At 43.7% G+C, this 15380-nt stretch overlaps 1 protein-coding gene across 1 annotated transcript in view; it reads right to left on the reverse strand.

The window, feature by feature from the left end:
* Positions 1-2694: 2694 nt before the first annotated feature.
* Positions 2695-15380, reverse strand: part of CILK1 (ciliogenesis associated kinase 1) — a 35204-nt gene continuing 22518 nt past the window's right edge. Inside the window, exons 9-13 of the mRNA XM_059075329.2 lie at positions 14114-14304; positions 13848-13996; positions 11646-11774; positions 7231-7353; positions 2695-6263 (exon numbers count right to left, since the gene is read on the reverse strand). Coding sequence (XP_058931312.1) covers positions 6109-6263; positions 7231-7353; positions 11646-11774; positions 13848-13996; positions 14114-14304 — 747 coding nt within the window. The 3' untranslated portion in view covers positions 2695-6108. The remainder of the gene's footprint in view (positions 6264-7230; positions 7354-11645; positions 11775-13847; positions 13997-14113; positions 14305-15380) is intronic.

The raw sequence follows: 15380 nt of genomic DNA on the forward strand, positions 1-15380 counted from the left end.
TAACAAGATCAGATTTTATTTTCCATAGATTTCTCTGGCAGAAACGTGGAGGATGAATTGGGACCGTGTGGGGCGGGGAAAGAGAGACCTGTTAAATGTCCGTGTGAATTATAGTGGCATCATAAATTTGAAGAAGATGGGTAAGAAAAGGTGAAATATTAATGAGGTGGAAAGGAGAAAGAGAAAAGGTCTAGAATGATGCCTCCCTTCCAAACACACACACAAACACACACACACACACACACACACACTTCCTTTTCCACCTTCCTTGTTTATTTTTCATAACATTTACTGTCATCTAACATACTATATATTTTATTTATTTTGTTATTTGTCTGAAATTTTGATAGAATGTATATTCCAAGAGGTTAGGGATTTTCATATTTTTTACAATATACTTTTGTATATCCTGCTCTTAGAATAATGCTTAGCACAGAGAAGGCGTTCAGAGAACACTTGTTGAAAGAATTAATTAATTAATTAATTAATGGATGATACCTTGGTTCTAGCTCCATAAAGGTTTGGGGGAAATAATCATGAGTAGGTTTGTCTTTCATTCCTGTGAGCCGTACAACTGGAAATGTCCACTAGGCAGTTGAAGAGGCCGGTGGGAGGTTGGGGTGAGCAGATATAAGCTGTTATATTCAGAATGGATAAACAAAAAGGTCCTGCACAGAGAACTATATTCAATGTCCTGTGATAAACCATAATGGAAAAGAATACTAAAAAAAGAATTATATATATGTATAACTGAAGAACTTTGCTGTATAGCAGAAATTAACACATTGTGAATCAACTATATTTCAATAAAAAAATAAAAATAAAATAAAAAAAGAGGCCAGTGACACTCAGAAGAGAGAACTGAGATGGATTAACTTCGCAGCAAAAGGGTGAGTTTATCCAGAGAAAATACGTAAAGTAAGAAGAAAAAACAAGAACAGCTGGGCACACCAAGCGTCAGGAAAGTCACTTTCAAATGCGAAAAGCAATATGTGTTCAATTTCATTTTTCTAACTGACCTAACACAGAGATTACTCAATTTGACATAGGTAGGAAGCCATATATATTTCTTTTTTTTTTTTTTTTTTTTTAAGTGGAAGAAGGTTTATTCAGAGAAATACACACTCCACAGACAGTGTGGGCCATCTTGGAAGGTGAGAGAGGCAGAAGCCGTATTTTCCAAACCTGCTGAAGGTGGTCATACTTTATCAATTTTTTCCAACCCACCTTTCTACAAAGATTCGCTTTCAAGTGAAAGCGAAGATAGGAGAAGCATTATTATAAACTTTGTTGATCAGCCAAACCTTTATCTCCATTTTCTTATTTCTAATTGGTTGAACCATATCAAATTGTTGGTATTTTACTAATTTCTTCTAACTTACAAAAATGGACACTTCCATACGTCCAACCTAATAAATTAGGGGTCATATCATCCTAGTGATCTTGTTTACCTGAAAGAGAAACTAAGGCAGTGTCATAAGTAAGACTCTCATTAAACAAGCTTGTGGAGAAATTAAAAACTCCTGTTATAGGGTTTCCCTTCCCTGGTGGCGCAGTGGTTGAGAGTCTGCCTGCCGATGCAGGGGACATGGGTTCGTGCCCTGGTCCGGGAAGATCCCAACATGCCGCGGAGCGGCTGGGCCCGTGAGCCATGGCCGCGGAGCCTGCGCGTCCGGAGCCTGTGCTCCGCAACAGAGAGGCCACAACAGTGAGAGGTCTGCATACCGCAAACAAAAACAAAAACAACAAAAACTCCTGTTATAATAATTCTGCTATTCCACAACAACAGGTATGCTTATGTCATTCTGCTCCTTGGAAGCCCCTGAAATCATTCTATTCTTGGAGACCCTTGGAGTTGCTCTCAGCCTGGGACAGTCTTACTCATGGTGTCTTTCTACCTACCTGATATATATCAATATATTCAGAGGCCCTGGGAACTCATCTCAGTCTTTGACCCTTCCCCCATCCAGGTCCGGGGATGTTCTGACGGGGAAGAGCACATCACCTACGGATTCACCAATACAAGGTTAACTGGTAAATCATGTTCCCTCAAAATTCTTTTAAGGTTTCAAAGAATGTTTGGGAGAAGAATTTCCTGTGGAATTCTGTATGGAATTCATGAAGTTATGAGCTTCTTTTGAAGGTTTATATTGTACATGTGAGTGTACTATGAAAGCTAGAAAAACGCAAGGTAGGTATTAATCATGATGAACTCAGTAACAAGAAATTTTTTTTTTTGTTTTGTTTTGTTTTTTTTTGCGGTACGCGGGCCTCTCACCGTTGTGGCCTCTCCCGCTGCGGACGCGCAGGCCCAGCGGCCATGGCTCACGGGCCCAGCCGCTCCGCGGCACGTGGGATCCTCCCGGACTGGGGCACGAGCCCGTGTCCCCCGCATCGGCAGGCGGACTCTCAACCACTGCGCCACCAGGGAAGCCCACAAGAAATGTTTTGACTGGCTTTTTTTTTTTCAAATATCCCTAGTCACCTAACTTGCTAAAAGCGAGATTTAAAAAGCCTCCACATTGCAAGATAACGCTTCCTACTCTGCTAGTCTAAGTGTATGCTTTCAATTTCACAGACGTAACACTATATTAAGCGTTAAGGAGAAGTTATAAAATATCAAAATTCCAAATTAGGAACTAGTAATGTTATTGTTTGATGGAAGAACATAAAAACAAAAACAGAACACTCATATCAATTTTTCTTAAACTGTAACTTTATTTGGAGCAGAATTTTCCTTAAGTAAAGTTAACGTTTTTAAACACCTTAGGACAAACTATTCAAAAAAGGAACATTTTATTTCAGAAGGGGCTTGAGCAAGTGGTTTTCTGTCCTCCTACCTTCCCATCATATGAATATTTGCTTTATAATTAAATATATTCTTAGTTACTCCCTTGTAATCAAACCAGGAGACTAAATTGCTGTCAGCACTGAAATATCCACATCAGAAGACTGTTCAGGTCATTTAAAATTCACATTAGCACAGTGACTATAAGAAACTGATAATACAGATTAACGTGATATTTGCCCCCAGTTTGTCTTCTGTGGGTTTCCATGAGAAGGTCCTCACAATAAATTATATAAAATACAGTACTTTGGTTGGAAATTGTAAAAATAATTCTAAAAATTAACCACATATATTAAACAAACAAGTTGCTACAGTATGCTTTAAATGATATAAAATAATCAGTATGTCAAACATTTTCTTATCACCATATTGCTTTGGATCATACATTGAGCTGAAACATACAGCCTGCATTCTTTTTCTCTCCTAAATGGCACAAAACAATGGCTTGATGCAACCTCATGAAAAAACATGGTGCCCGTGAACTCCAACAGGACTGGTAATTTGTACTTTAAAACAAAACGATTCTTGCGTTACATGGGTTGCCTTGACTGTATGCAATTTTTGATAACTCCAGATGATGACATAGCATCAGTTTATTAGACGTATATAGGCCTTTAGGCAAGAGATATGTCCAAAAAATTGCTTAAAAATCAGTTTTCTTCCTATTTAAATCATACATGAGCTGGGTGAGGGCTTAGTAATTAATGGCAGCTTACTGTCAAATTAACAATCACACCAAGAGTAGCTTTTATGCCCATGCAACTTTCCCTGCAGTTCACACACATACCCTTTGGCATACCACTGTCACTGAACCTTTGGGCACTGTACCATTTCCTGACGTCCCAGAAAGCTTTCTGCCTGGAAATGAGGTACAGACGTGGATAGGTACAGTTAAACTTATCACTCTTCTTGGTGTCTTGCAGTTGATTTTGTAAGTCTATGGTAACTGAAAATATAGGCAACAGGTAGCATTTCATTTTCACTTAACAAAATAATGGTGACTATTTGCTCCTATAGTAAACAGCTTGTATGCTCAATTTATCCTTTACCCGTTTCAGGGCAGGGGGAAAAGAGAACTTCATAGGATTTTGCTAGTTCTATAGAATTGACATTGTTTCTTCAGCCTTCTAGTTTGCTCAATGCAGCGTCAGTTTCTTGACTTGCAAATGAATAAACATGTTTTGCTTCCCAAGGGAAGCTGTTTGCTGATAAACAAATGAAAGAGGAAGAAGAAGAAAAGTGAAATATTTTCTAAATTTGGGCCTTACAAAAGTAATAGAAAAACAATTTTATAATGTGTAATAAGCGGGTAACTGGGTTTTTCAATTAAAAAAAAAAAGTAATGACCTTAACATAAGCTAGAGGGCCAAGAATATGGCATTCACAATCCATCTGGTTCTCTAGGGGTTATTTACAATTTAAAACCAGCTTTCCAGCAAGCTGGGTAAGCTTTCAGATTAACTTACTTTTTATACATAATACAGAAAGGGGAAATAAATATTAACCTCATAGTAAAGGACTCATCTCTGAAAACACATTTTCTGTTGCTTGAGATAATGAGAATATAATACAGAAATGAATTCGGCTTCAAGTTGTGCTTACATATACATCTTTATTTCCTGAAGCTTTGCTGCCAGTTTGTTAACAGGAAAATATTACCTCTCAAATCCACATCCATCATGTGCTTTTCTCATGCCCCCAGTGATCATGGTGCTTGGTCAAGTATATTTTTGAGCCAGACTCTCCAAAGCACAAATTACTCCCTGATTTTAGGTGAGGGCCCCTTGGGAACCATCCTGATTTGTTCAAGCTGCAACGTATTATGAATACGTCAAAGCAACAATTTACCAACTTATTAGGTTGAATCATATCAAAGTGCCGATATTCATTTTAACCTACAAAAATGACAATTTCATTGGCTCAACTTGCTATATCCTGGAACCAAATGAGAGTGACTTGAGCCCTGCGAGAAGGTGAGTCAATACACTCAGGAGATTATGTCGCGTTTACAGACGGTGACCTTCTCTCTTGCCTTTCAGGCAGCCATGAGTGGAGGCAAGTGTGCCCGACAGAGGTGGATCAGAGCGGACTTTTTGTCTTTTTCTGTCTCCAAACTAGCTTTGTCATTTTCAAAATTGCTGTAAACATTCCTCTCAATGGAACAGCCTCTGCCCACAATATAGAGTTCTCACTGTTGAAAGAAACTACACAAGGGTTAAGAGTTCTTTGAATGTGGCACGTGACAGACACTGACATCATGGCAGCTGTGACTTCCCAGACCAGTGGGACCTCTGCCGTCTATCTTTCCTGCTCCCCAAATTGCCATGAAAACTGAGCTAAATGCAACATTCTGAGGGTTAGGATAATAAAAAAATCTTCTGCTGCTTTGAAACTTAGCTTTTGGATCACGCATCTTGGCAGGGCTATGGTTTAAGTGACCGTGTTAACCTTTACGTGGAGAACATTTTGGCTTGAAAAGCTTCCTTTTAGTGGGTACTTATACAAGTTGATTTCAAAAATGGAAGAAAATAGAATATCATGGCATAGCTTGGTTTCAGCTGGATATCTCCAACCACCAAAAAGGGTGTTATAAACATTTCTAAAAATATTTACTTAGAGTTCTTTCATCTGGGGAGTAAAAAGAAAACAAAGTGAATTATGTAATAGTACTTTCAGAACAGCACAGCAGTATCAAAAAGTCAAACCAATAACACAGTATTGAGAACGGCAGATGGTCAGTTTTCTGGTGCTGAGGTCAGTCCAAAAAAGCCTAAAGTACCGAATATGCCACATTTAAAATTTAACCACTTCACAAATATCTGCACACATTGAGGAAAAAACCCTTTATCGTGTAGCCTTAAATTGCACCCCTGTTGCAATACTGCATCATTATTATTCTATTTTTAAAAATCTGTATAAAATATTATCTGGAACCCCAAAGGAAAATCAATTAATCTTTAAAAAGTTCCTTACAAAGTTGACTGTATAAAATGCTAAAACATAATCCATATATACAAAATGCTGCTGTTTAAGAAAATAATGGGACCCAGTTTTAGAATAAAATAACTTTGTACAAAAAAGGTACTGCATTCAAATCAATATTTAAAAAAAAACTTTAAAAATGAATATTGAAATGTCTCAGTTCAGAAGAATAACTATAAAGTGTTTGCTTTTCCACTATCCGAAAGTCTCTTGCAGGTAGAACACCGGCTGGCCGAGGGAGAGTGTCCTGCTGTCCCCTACAAAGGGCTTCGTGACAGTCACCGCCGAGATGCATACTTAGCAGCCCAGTCCGTCCGGCCGTGCACGGGCTGGGCGGCCGGAGGCCGGGGCAGCGACCCCGGAGTGCTTCTAGGCTGGGTGTGGAAAAAAGGTCGCCCGGGATGAGGTCTCACAGCCTTCAGGGAAGAATAACCTGCAATGAAAGAAAAAGGTGGGTCTGACTGATACAGGACCCATGCAAACAAAGTGCAGCGAAGAGCATCTTGGTGACAAAAATATTAGCAAAGGAGAGTTCAAGAGCAGCCGCCTCCTCAGTGTCCTCCCTCCCAGTTAAGGACAACCCCATCCTATAGTGGTCAGGCCAGAATTACTGGTGTCATCCCTGACCCTTCTCTTTTTCTCAGATCCCACTTGTAATTTTCAGCAAATCCTATTGGCTCTACCTTCCAAACCTACCCAAAACCTGGCCCAGGCCAACCATCACCACCGGCCCAGGCCAGCCTCATTCCTCGCCTGGATAATCGTGACAGCCTCCTGGTTGGTTTCCCTACTTCCACCCGGCTCGCCCTTTCAGTCTAGTGACAACAGGGCTTGAGTGAGCCTGGAGGTAGAAGTCAGATCCCCTCACTGCCCAGCTCAGAACCCTCTGGGGGCTTCCATGTGGCTCAGAGTCATGATGACGTGCTTACAGTGACCTGTGGGGGGCGCCCCCCCATCACCTCTCTGACCTCCTCTTCCTGCTCCCCTCCCCTTGTTCACACCATTCCTGCACTCCGCCTCCCTGCTGTTCCTTGCATCTACCAGGCCCATCCTACCTGGAGGCCCAGGCACTAAGAGCCTGCATTATAGCGCTTGCTCGCTCACCTCCTGTAGATCTTTACCCGATGGCTCCTTTGCAGTGAGGTCTTCTTTGGCCGCCCTACGTAAAATGCATCTGCACCTCACACTCCCTACTCCCTGCTTTAGTTTCCCCTTAGCACTTTTGGAGCGTCTTATTTGGTCTACTTATTGTCTGTAGAGTACAAGTTCCAGGAGGACAGGGAGTTTTGTGTCTCCTTCACTCGTGGACCCTACGCCTACAAGGTCCAGCACAAAGCAGTTGTTTGATAACTGTTTGTTGAATCAGTTCATGAATAATAATAATCTGAAATAGAACTTACCAGGGGAAGGGTCAGGTATAGGTGCCACGTGGACCCTCTGCACAGTAGAACCGATTTCTTTTTTCAGAAAGGAAGGGATATAGTTTCCAGCCAGTCCACTAGAACTTGTTGAGGTGGAACCAACTGTTTTGCAAAAGGAAAATCTTGTTACTGCAAAGACATGCATGGGACACCAATGGGGGTAAAGGAGAGTGGGGCAGGACAATAGAGAACCAGGTTTTGACTTTCAGGGGGAAAGAATTAGGATAAAAACAGTGAAGTCCAAACAGAGCATTCCAGCACACCACGCTGCTGGAAACACTGGGGGATGGGGCGAGGGTGTGCAAAGACAGTGCTGACCCTGTAGCCTGTACCCACAAGGAGGCTGGTGGGTTAGTTTGCTTAAAAAATGGGGAAATTTGGCATTTTCTTTCTGTTTGTAATAATGAGTTTAAGCTGTTCTGGAATTTCTTTTTTTCTGCTCCATAATATACAAGAGTTAGCCTTCCATGTCAGTATATACAAATTCCAGAGTATGGTTAAACCATAACTCATTTAACCATTCTCTTATTGATCAGCAAACAGGTTATGTTAATTATTTAGCTACTATAGGTCATTCTATGCTAAGTATTCTTGTCCAGAACCAGAAAATTAATCCTTATTAAAATATATTAAATACGTTCACTTTTTATGTCATTTCTGTCTCGAGACAGTTTTTTTTGTTCGTTTTTTTTTAGTGGTACGCGGGCCTCTCACTGCTGTGGCCTCTCCCGTTGCGGAGCACAGGCTCCGGACGCGCAGGCTCAGCGGCCATGGCTCACGGGCCCAGCCGCTCGGTGGCATGTGGGATCCTCCCGGACCGGGGCACGAACCCGTGTCCCCCGCATCGGCAGGCGGACTCTCAACCACTGCGCCACCAGGGAAACCCTCGAGACAGTTTTAAGGGCAGGAACTGGGTGCTACTCATCTTAGTGTCCCAGGAGGTTCATGGAAAGCCTTATATATAGCAAGTAATCAACACGTATAGGATGGGTGAATGCGTATCTATAATGAGCCTTATTATTAAGGCTTCAATGTGCACACGGAATAATGAAGAATATTATACAAACATAAGTTACATCCATTCGGAAGAGTTCACGAGGGGGAGAGTTGCTCTCTGTCTTCACAACACAGCATTCTTGCCAACTGCTCCAGGCAGAGGGGGAAAAAGGGGTCTGGAGCTCATGTGTGAGGAGCTGTGTTGGTCAGATGGAGCACAATTTGCAATTTTGGTGACTAGATAGATAAGAAGAAAAATGGGAAGAGAATTTGAACAAGGAAATCACAGAAGGGAGAAAACGTAGAGTCAGTAAACACAAGAGAAGATGATCAACCCTCATCAGTCAACGGGGCGTGCGGGTTGAAGCCACACTAAAGATGCCATTGCACACCTCAGATGAGCACCCGTTGACAATCTCAACAGTACCAAGAGGCATCAAGGGCAGAGCACAACTCCCGCACCCTGCTGGACAGCAGCTGGGCAAAATCTGTGAAGTCCAAGATGAGCACAGCCTTTAAGCTAACGTGTTTACTACGTCATACCCAGAAACCTCACACATGCACACCACCTGTAGGGGGCATCGATGTTCACTCCGGTGCTCTAACTGTGAAAACTGTCAACAACTTACATGTTGGTCAAGAAGAGAAGGAATGAATAAATTATGTTCTAAGTGTCCATCAGCAGATGAACGGATAAAGAAGACGTGGTATAGATATACAATGGAATACTACTCAGCCATAAGAAAGAACAAAATTTTGCCATTTGCAGCGATATGGATGGACTTGGAGGTCATTATACTAAGTGAAATAAGTCAGATAAAGACAAATACTGTATGATATAACTTATATGTGGAATCTAAAAAATATTAACAAAGAAACAAAATTGAGTTATTTGTAGTGACGTGGATGGACTTAGAGTCTGTCATATAGAGTGAAGTCAGAAAGAGAAAAACAAATACCGTATGCTAACACATATATATGGAATTAAAAAAAAAAACGGTTATGAAGAACCTAGGGGCAAGACAGGAATAAAGACGCAGACGTAGAGCATGGACTTGAGGACATGCGGAGGGGGAAGGGTAAGCTGTGACAAAGTGAGAGAGTGGCATGGACATATATACACTACCAAACGTAAAATAGACAGCTAGTGGGAAGCAGCCGCATAGCACAGGGAGAGCAGCTCAGGGCTTTGTGACCACCTAGAGGGGTGGAATAGGGAGGGTGGGAGGGAGATGCAAGAGGGAGGAGATATGGGGATATATGTATACACATAACTGATTCACTTTGTTATACAGCAGCAACTAACACACCATTGTAAAGCAATTATACTCCAATAAAGATGTTTATTAACAAACTAATGAATGTAAGAAAAAAAAAAGCAGACAGATATAGAGAACTAGTGGTTGCTGGTGAGGAGAGGGAAGGGAGGAGGGGCAGTATAGGGGTAGGAGATTAAGAGGTACAAGCTATTAGGTATCAAATAAGCTACAAAGGATATACTGCACAGCATGGGTAATATAGCCAATATTTTATAATAACTATAAGTGGAGCATAACCTTTAAATATTGTGAATCACTACAGAGCACACCTGTAGCTTATATAATATTGAACAGCAGCTATACTTGAATTTAAAAAATTATATTTTAGTATAAATAATAAATTGTGGTATCATACACTTATATATATTGTATATGTAATACTATACATAATGTGATATATATTCTATGGGTGTATAATTGCTGCATACATAAAATAATTATTCAAATGAGTGGAGATCCAGGATTATAGGCATATACATTTTAAAACATGCAAAACCATACTAGGTATTTCTTGTATACTAAAAACAAAGCATAGAAATAATAAACACCCAACTCAGGCAGAGTGGGGCTCGGGGGGGAAGGAGAGGAAAAGAGGAAGGGAGGAAAGGCAAGGCCCCGGACTTCGTGTGTGTTTGCAGAGTCTGACTTTATAAGCTGGGTGGTGGGTACGTGGGTGTGGATATATTCTCTCTTTCCTTTTCGTATTCCTTAAAATACATGAACACGCAATGGACAAAGGCAGGGAGAAGAGAAGCCCAGACGTTTACTTGGCATGTGGAAGGGGAAGCAGCCCACAGCAGGGGAGGTTGTCTACTGGGCAAGGGGTGTGTCTGCCTGGAGGACTTCTGAAATTCATCCATCTATTATAAAAAGAGTAGGCAGGGGCTTCCAAACCATCCACCTTCCAACCAGAAGGGGTTCTGATGTCCTCGGCTAAGTCTGGGCCATCAGACAGAAGGGAGAAGCCAGAGCAAGGCAGACCCAGTGAAGTGTGACACTGGAGGTTGTCCACCACAGAGCAGGGCCTCAGAATCCAGACTCATAAGACTGTTTTTCCCTCGCACCAGGGAAGACTGCTCTCGTGCCCTGCTTTTTTTTTTTTTAAACATCTTTATTGGAGTATAATTGCTTTACAATAGTGTTAGTTTCTGCTTTATAACAAAGTGAATCAGTTATACATATACACATGTTCCCATATCTCTTCCTTCTTGCATCTCCCTCCCTCCCACCCTCCCATCCCACCCCTCTAGGTGGTCACAAAGCACCCAGCTGATCTCCCTGTGCTATGCGGCTGCCTCCCACTAGCTATCCACCCTACGTTTGGTAATGTATATATGTCTGTGCCACTCTCTCCCTTTGTCACAGCTTACCCTTCCCCCTCCCCATATCCTCAAGTCCATGCTCTAGTAGGTCTGTGTTTTATTCCCGTCCTACCCCTAGTCTCTTCATAACATTTTTTTTTCTTAGATTCCATATATATGTGTTAGCATACGGTATTTGTTTTTCTCCTTCTGACGTACTTCACTCTGTATGACAGACTCTAGGTCCATCCACCTCACTACAAATAACTCAGTTTCATTTCTTTTTATGGCTGAGTAATATTCCATTGTATATATGTGTCACATCTTCTTTATCCATTCATCTGTTGATTGACACTTAGGTTGCTTCCATGTCCTGGCTATTGTAAACAGAGCTGCAATGAACATTGTGGTACATGACTCTTTTTGAATTATGGTTTTCTCAGGGTATATGCCCAGTAGTGGGATTGCTGGGTCATATGGCAGTTCTACTTGTAGTTTTTTAAGGAACCTCCATACTGTTCTCCATAGTGGCTGTATCAATTTACATTCCCACCAGCAGTGCAAGAGTGTTCCCTTTTCTCCACCTCCAGCGATGGCAGGGCCCGAGGGAGCTGGCAGAGTCCCCAGGGCCTGCTGCCTGGTGAGAGAGCAGCACGGGCCTGGAAAAGAGGCCCAGGGCTTTCACGCCAGAGAGGCCCTCGTGGTTCCACGGCGTGTCACCCTGCCACATCCAGAGAACCTGCTTCTTATCATTTAGGGGTTAATCATCATTACTCACCTGAATTTATTTTGCTGATCACCGATACCATCCCTGAAGATTTCCCAGACAAACCAGAACTAGACCATGGATTAGATGGAATAAAATCCTTTCCTGGATTCGGGAGTATGCCGTTTCTTATATTTATTCCTGATAGAGAAGAAATGTTTTTCAAATGCAAAATTTATATTTAATCTTGTATCACATGTCAGAGGTGAAATGAACGCAGAATCCAATCTGTCAAAGACTTCCTGTGTTTCAACAATCAAAGCAAAAACTGACCATGATAATGGCATCAGATAGGTGGCAGAGGAAAGATGGCATCTTCGGGGTGAGTGTGCTGTCTCACTGGTGGGTGGCCTGGCAGACTTCAGCTTCTACCGACAGATCTGTCCACGTCTGAGGTCTTGAGCACCTGGTGCTGTCCTGGGCTTCAATGTCCCTTGGCCTTCCTACTCGTCCGCCTTCACAGACCACTGCCTTTCTGTCAGCTGCCCGAGTTCTTCTCTTGTCCCTCTACACCCCCAAGCCCAGCTCTGCAGCCCTCTGCTGTCCTCTTTCTGAATTCTGAGATTCCATCCTCTCAACCTGACATGGACTATCGGAGGTGACTCTGGTCTGTACCAATGACCCTCACTGACTCCCTCACGCCCAAGGCTGCCCTGACCCCGACTGCAAGACAAACCACTGCCCCCCGGACCACCCACTTCCCACTCCTATCGGCCTTGCAGCTAGCTTTCAGAACAGAAACTCAATTCATCCTTTACCCTTCTTGGTCCCCTAGAGCCAAAAAGAAATAACTCTCTGCCTGTGCTCACTGCAGCTGGAGTCTTTGCCCCCCCCCCCCATACCCGGCCATCTAGGAAGCGTCAGGCCAATCTCCTAAGGCCACGGTGCCAATCCTGATGAGGTCTGGCAGTATTTAGGAGGCCTGTTCCCAGTCAACAGTGGGGAACCAGTGCATCAGCAGGGCCTCCATTCCCCGCCCTAGGTACCACCCTGGGTCTGAGCATCACTGTCCCCGCCTGGACAACAGCGACAGCTTGGGGGCCCCTCACCCACGCAGCACACAGATGTCAATAAAAGCATGTCACTCCTCCAGCTACGACCCTTCAAGAGCTTCCAGTTGCTCGTGAAATAAAATCCAAATTTCTTATAACACCGCCAGAGGTGCCTCACGCGTCTAACGCCTCAACCTCTCTGACGGGGCTCGGGCCATATGCCGGCCTCTCACAAGCCAAGCCCTTTCCTGCCTGCAGGCCTCTGTACTGGCTGTTCCCTCTACTCAGCATGTCTCTGTGCACGGGGAGTTCCTTCCCAATCGCTGGGGCCCAGCTCGGAGTCACTTGCTCAGAGAGGCCTGCCCCGACCACACTGTCTAAAGTACTGCCTCCGCCCCCATTTCATCACCCTTAACGCCAGTGGTCACCATCTGTGGCTATGGTGTGTCCATTTATTTAGGGTCTGTCTCCCACCACTAGAAAATACGAGGGTGAGGATACTGTCTACAGGCTCCTGGCTAAAGTCACTGCATAGCCTGTGATGTGAATGGAGGCCCCAGAGGTGGGCAGCCTAGTGGCCCCTCTTGGCTATCGTGTCCACCAGATTCTCAGTGCCCAGCACGGGACGTCGCACAATACAGATTTACTGATGGAGTGAATTTGTGAATGAACGGTTGGCTAACACTGTACGCTTAGAGTACAGAGAATGCGCAGAGAGGTCTGGGCACCCTCCAACTATAATGTTTTCACTTAACCCCTGTGGTACAGCCACATGGCGTGACTAAGCTCCCATCTGCTTTCCTGAGAAAACACACAGGGCTGGCAGTTTCTGGAGACCTCGGGCAAGCTGCCTGGTTCTTCTTGGTTACTCCTTCCCTGGGGATTGGACCCGGTTACCTCTACCAAATTTCTTATCTTAGGCAACTACAGAAGATAAGAATGTGAAGCCTGGGAATTTCCTGACTGTCCAGCGGTTAGGACTCCGCACTTCCACTGGTCAGGGAACTAAGATCCCGCATGCCATGTGGCCAAAAAACAAAAAAGAAAGAAAGAAAGAAAGAATGTGAAGCCTGGGCTTCAGCTAATATTTCTATGGTGGTCCCACCAGCTCGGAAGAGAAGCCCCAAGCACTTGCCATCCAAAACAGCATCTTTGTGAACACGTGATTCCAGGGACATGATTTCTTATCAGTGATCAGAGCAAAGGCAGGAATGTTTATTACCAGGCAGGTACCGGGAGTGCTTCAGGTAGTGCTGCTTGGCCGCTGACCTCAAGGTGGGCGTGTCGCACCGGGGATAGGATGTCTGCGTTGGGGCACTATTTCCGGTGCCCACGGGCTCTGAGGGCTTCAGGTCCAGAACACTCTCAAATCTGAGTGGGGAGAAGATGGTTTCGGTCAGCACGAGCTGGGCAGCTCATCGGACGTAAAGATGACCTCACAGACCCCAGGTGCATGCACTCTGTGCACAGACAGGAGCCCGCACTTGCCTGCACAGAGTCTCATCACTCTGTCTCTTCTTGTTTTTCAGGTCAATCCTGGTGAACGATGGGCTGAAATCCGAGTCATCTAAGTCAGCCCAGTCATCAGAATCCTTTGCTGACCTGGAAACGAGACCCCACCTTCTCCTACTCTTTGGCTTGATCTCACCATTTTTGTGCTCCAGGCCAGTGAGAATTTTCTGTGTATACAAGGAGAGGGGGAGGAAAAAGCAAAAACTGGCATTAACGGAGCTCACCCACGAGTAATCGCCATTCTGAACTTTCTCGGTTATGTGAAGAAGGGTTCTGGGGCGTTTCCTTCCCCAATATGCACTGTTTATTGGAAAGGACAACGGTGGAAAACACAGTCCCAGACCTGTGTCACTCATCCTGCACAGATTACATCCGTTTTCATTCAATGGGGACGCTAAGCTGTGTAAGGTAAGGATTTAAAAAAAGAAATTTAAGGTACTTCTCACGTATGAGGAAAGTGGCTGGATGCTCAAACAGGGCTCATCTCTGAAAGAGTGAGTGTGATTGACACTGTCCGAAATAGAATGTAAGAGAATATAGCTAAAGTGTCAGTCACCTGCTCTTTTATAGAAAACAATGCAATTAATGCCTTCTTTGCCTTCTCAGTAGACCTGGATCCTATTTAACTACAGAATTAGCTACAAGAAGAAATTTCCAAATACCCACTGCTGCTGCAGGGGGGGCGGGGGTAAAGTGACAGTCTGGAGACACCACCCGTGCAACCTCACGCTGTCCTAGGCGGGAGCCAGCACTCACTGAGTGAATGCTAGTCGACAGATACAGTATTACTTTTGCATAAAGGTGTTAGAAGGTCAGACTCTCAGACAGCACTATAAGGCTAATGGAAACCAGACTCTCGTGTCAGATTATTATCATATTGACTAACACTCACTGTTTCCTTTTGAAAAGCAAGAGGAGAAGAAAGAGCTGGGCTCCATCAACAGCCTGGCATTACCAGCATCGAGTGATAGCCCTGATACGAATAATGATCTACAAATATTAGCGGGGCACTTGATGATTTTCACAACATCTTCACAAGCAGCAGGACCTTTGATTCCCATGAACAGTCCTTTCTGCTGGACAAGACAGGCATTAGGAGGCTCCTTTTCCAGATGAGGACACTGAGTCCACAGGGATTGATAATAACAATAACTAGCGCTCTCATTATCCACCGCTATTTCACAGATGAGGAAGTGAACAGCAGAGAGGCCAGGTACCCTGCACAGGGTCATGAAGCTGTGAA

Source organism: Kogia breviceps, chromosome 10 (genome assembly GCF_026419965.1).
Source record: "Kogia breviceps isolate mKogBre1 chromosome 10, mKogBre1 haplotype 1, whole genome shotgun sequence".
Lineage (NCBI taxonomy): Eukaryota > Metazoa > Chordata > Mammalia > Artiodactyla > Physeteridae > Kogia > Kogia breviceps.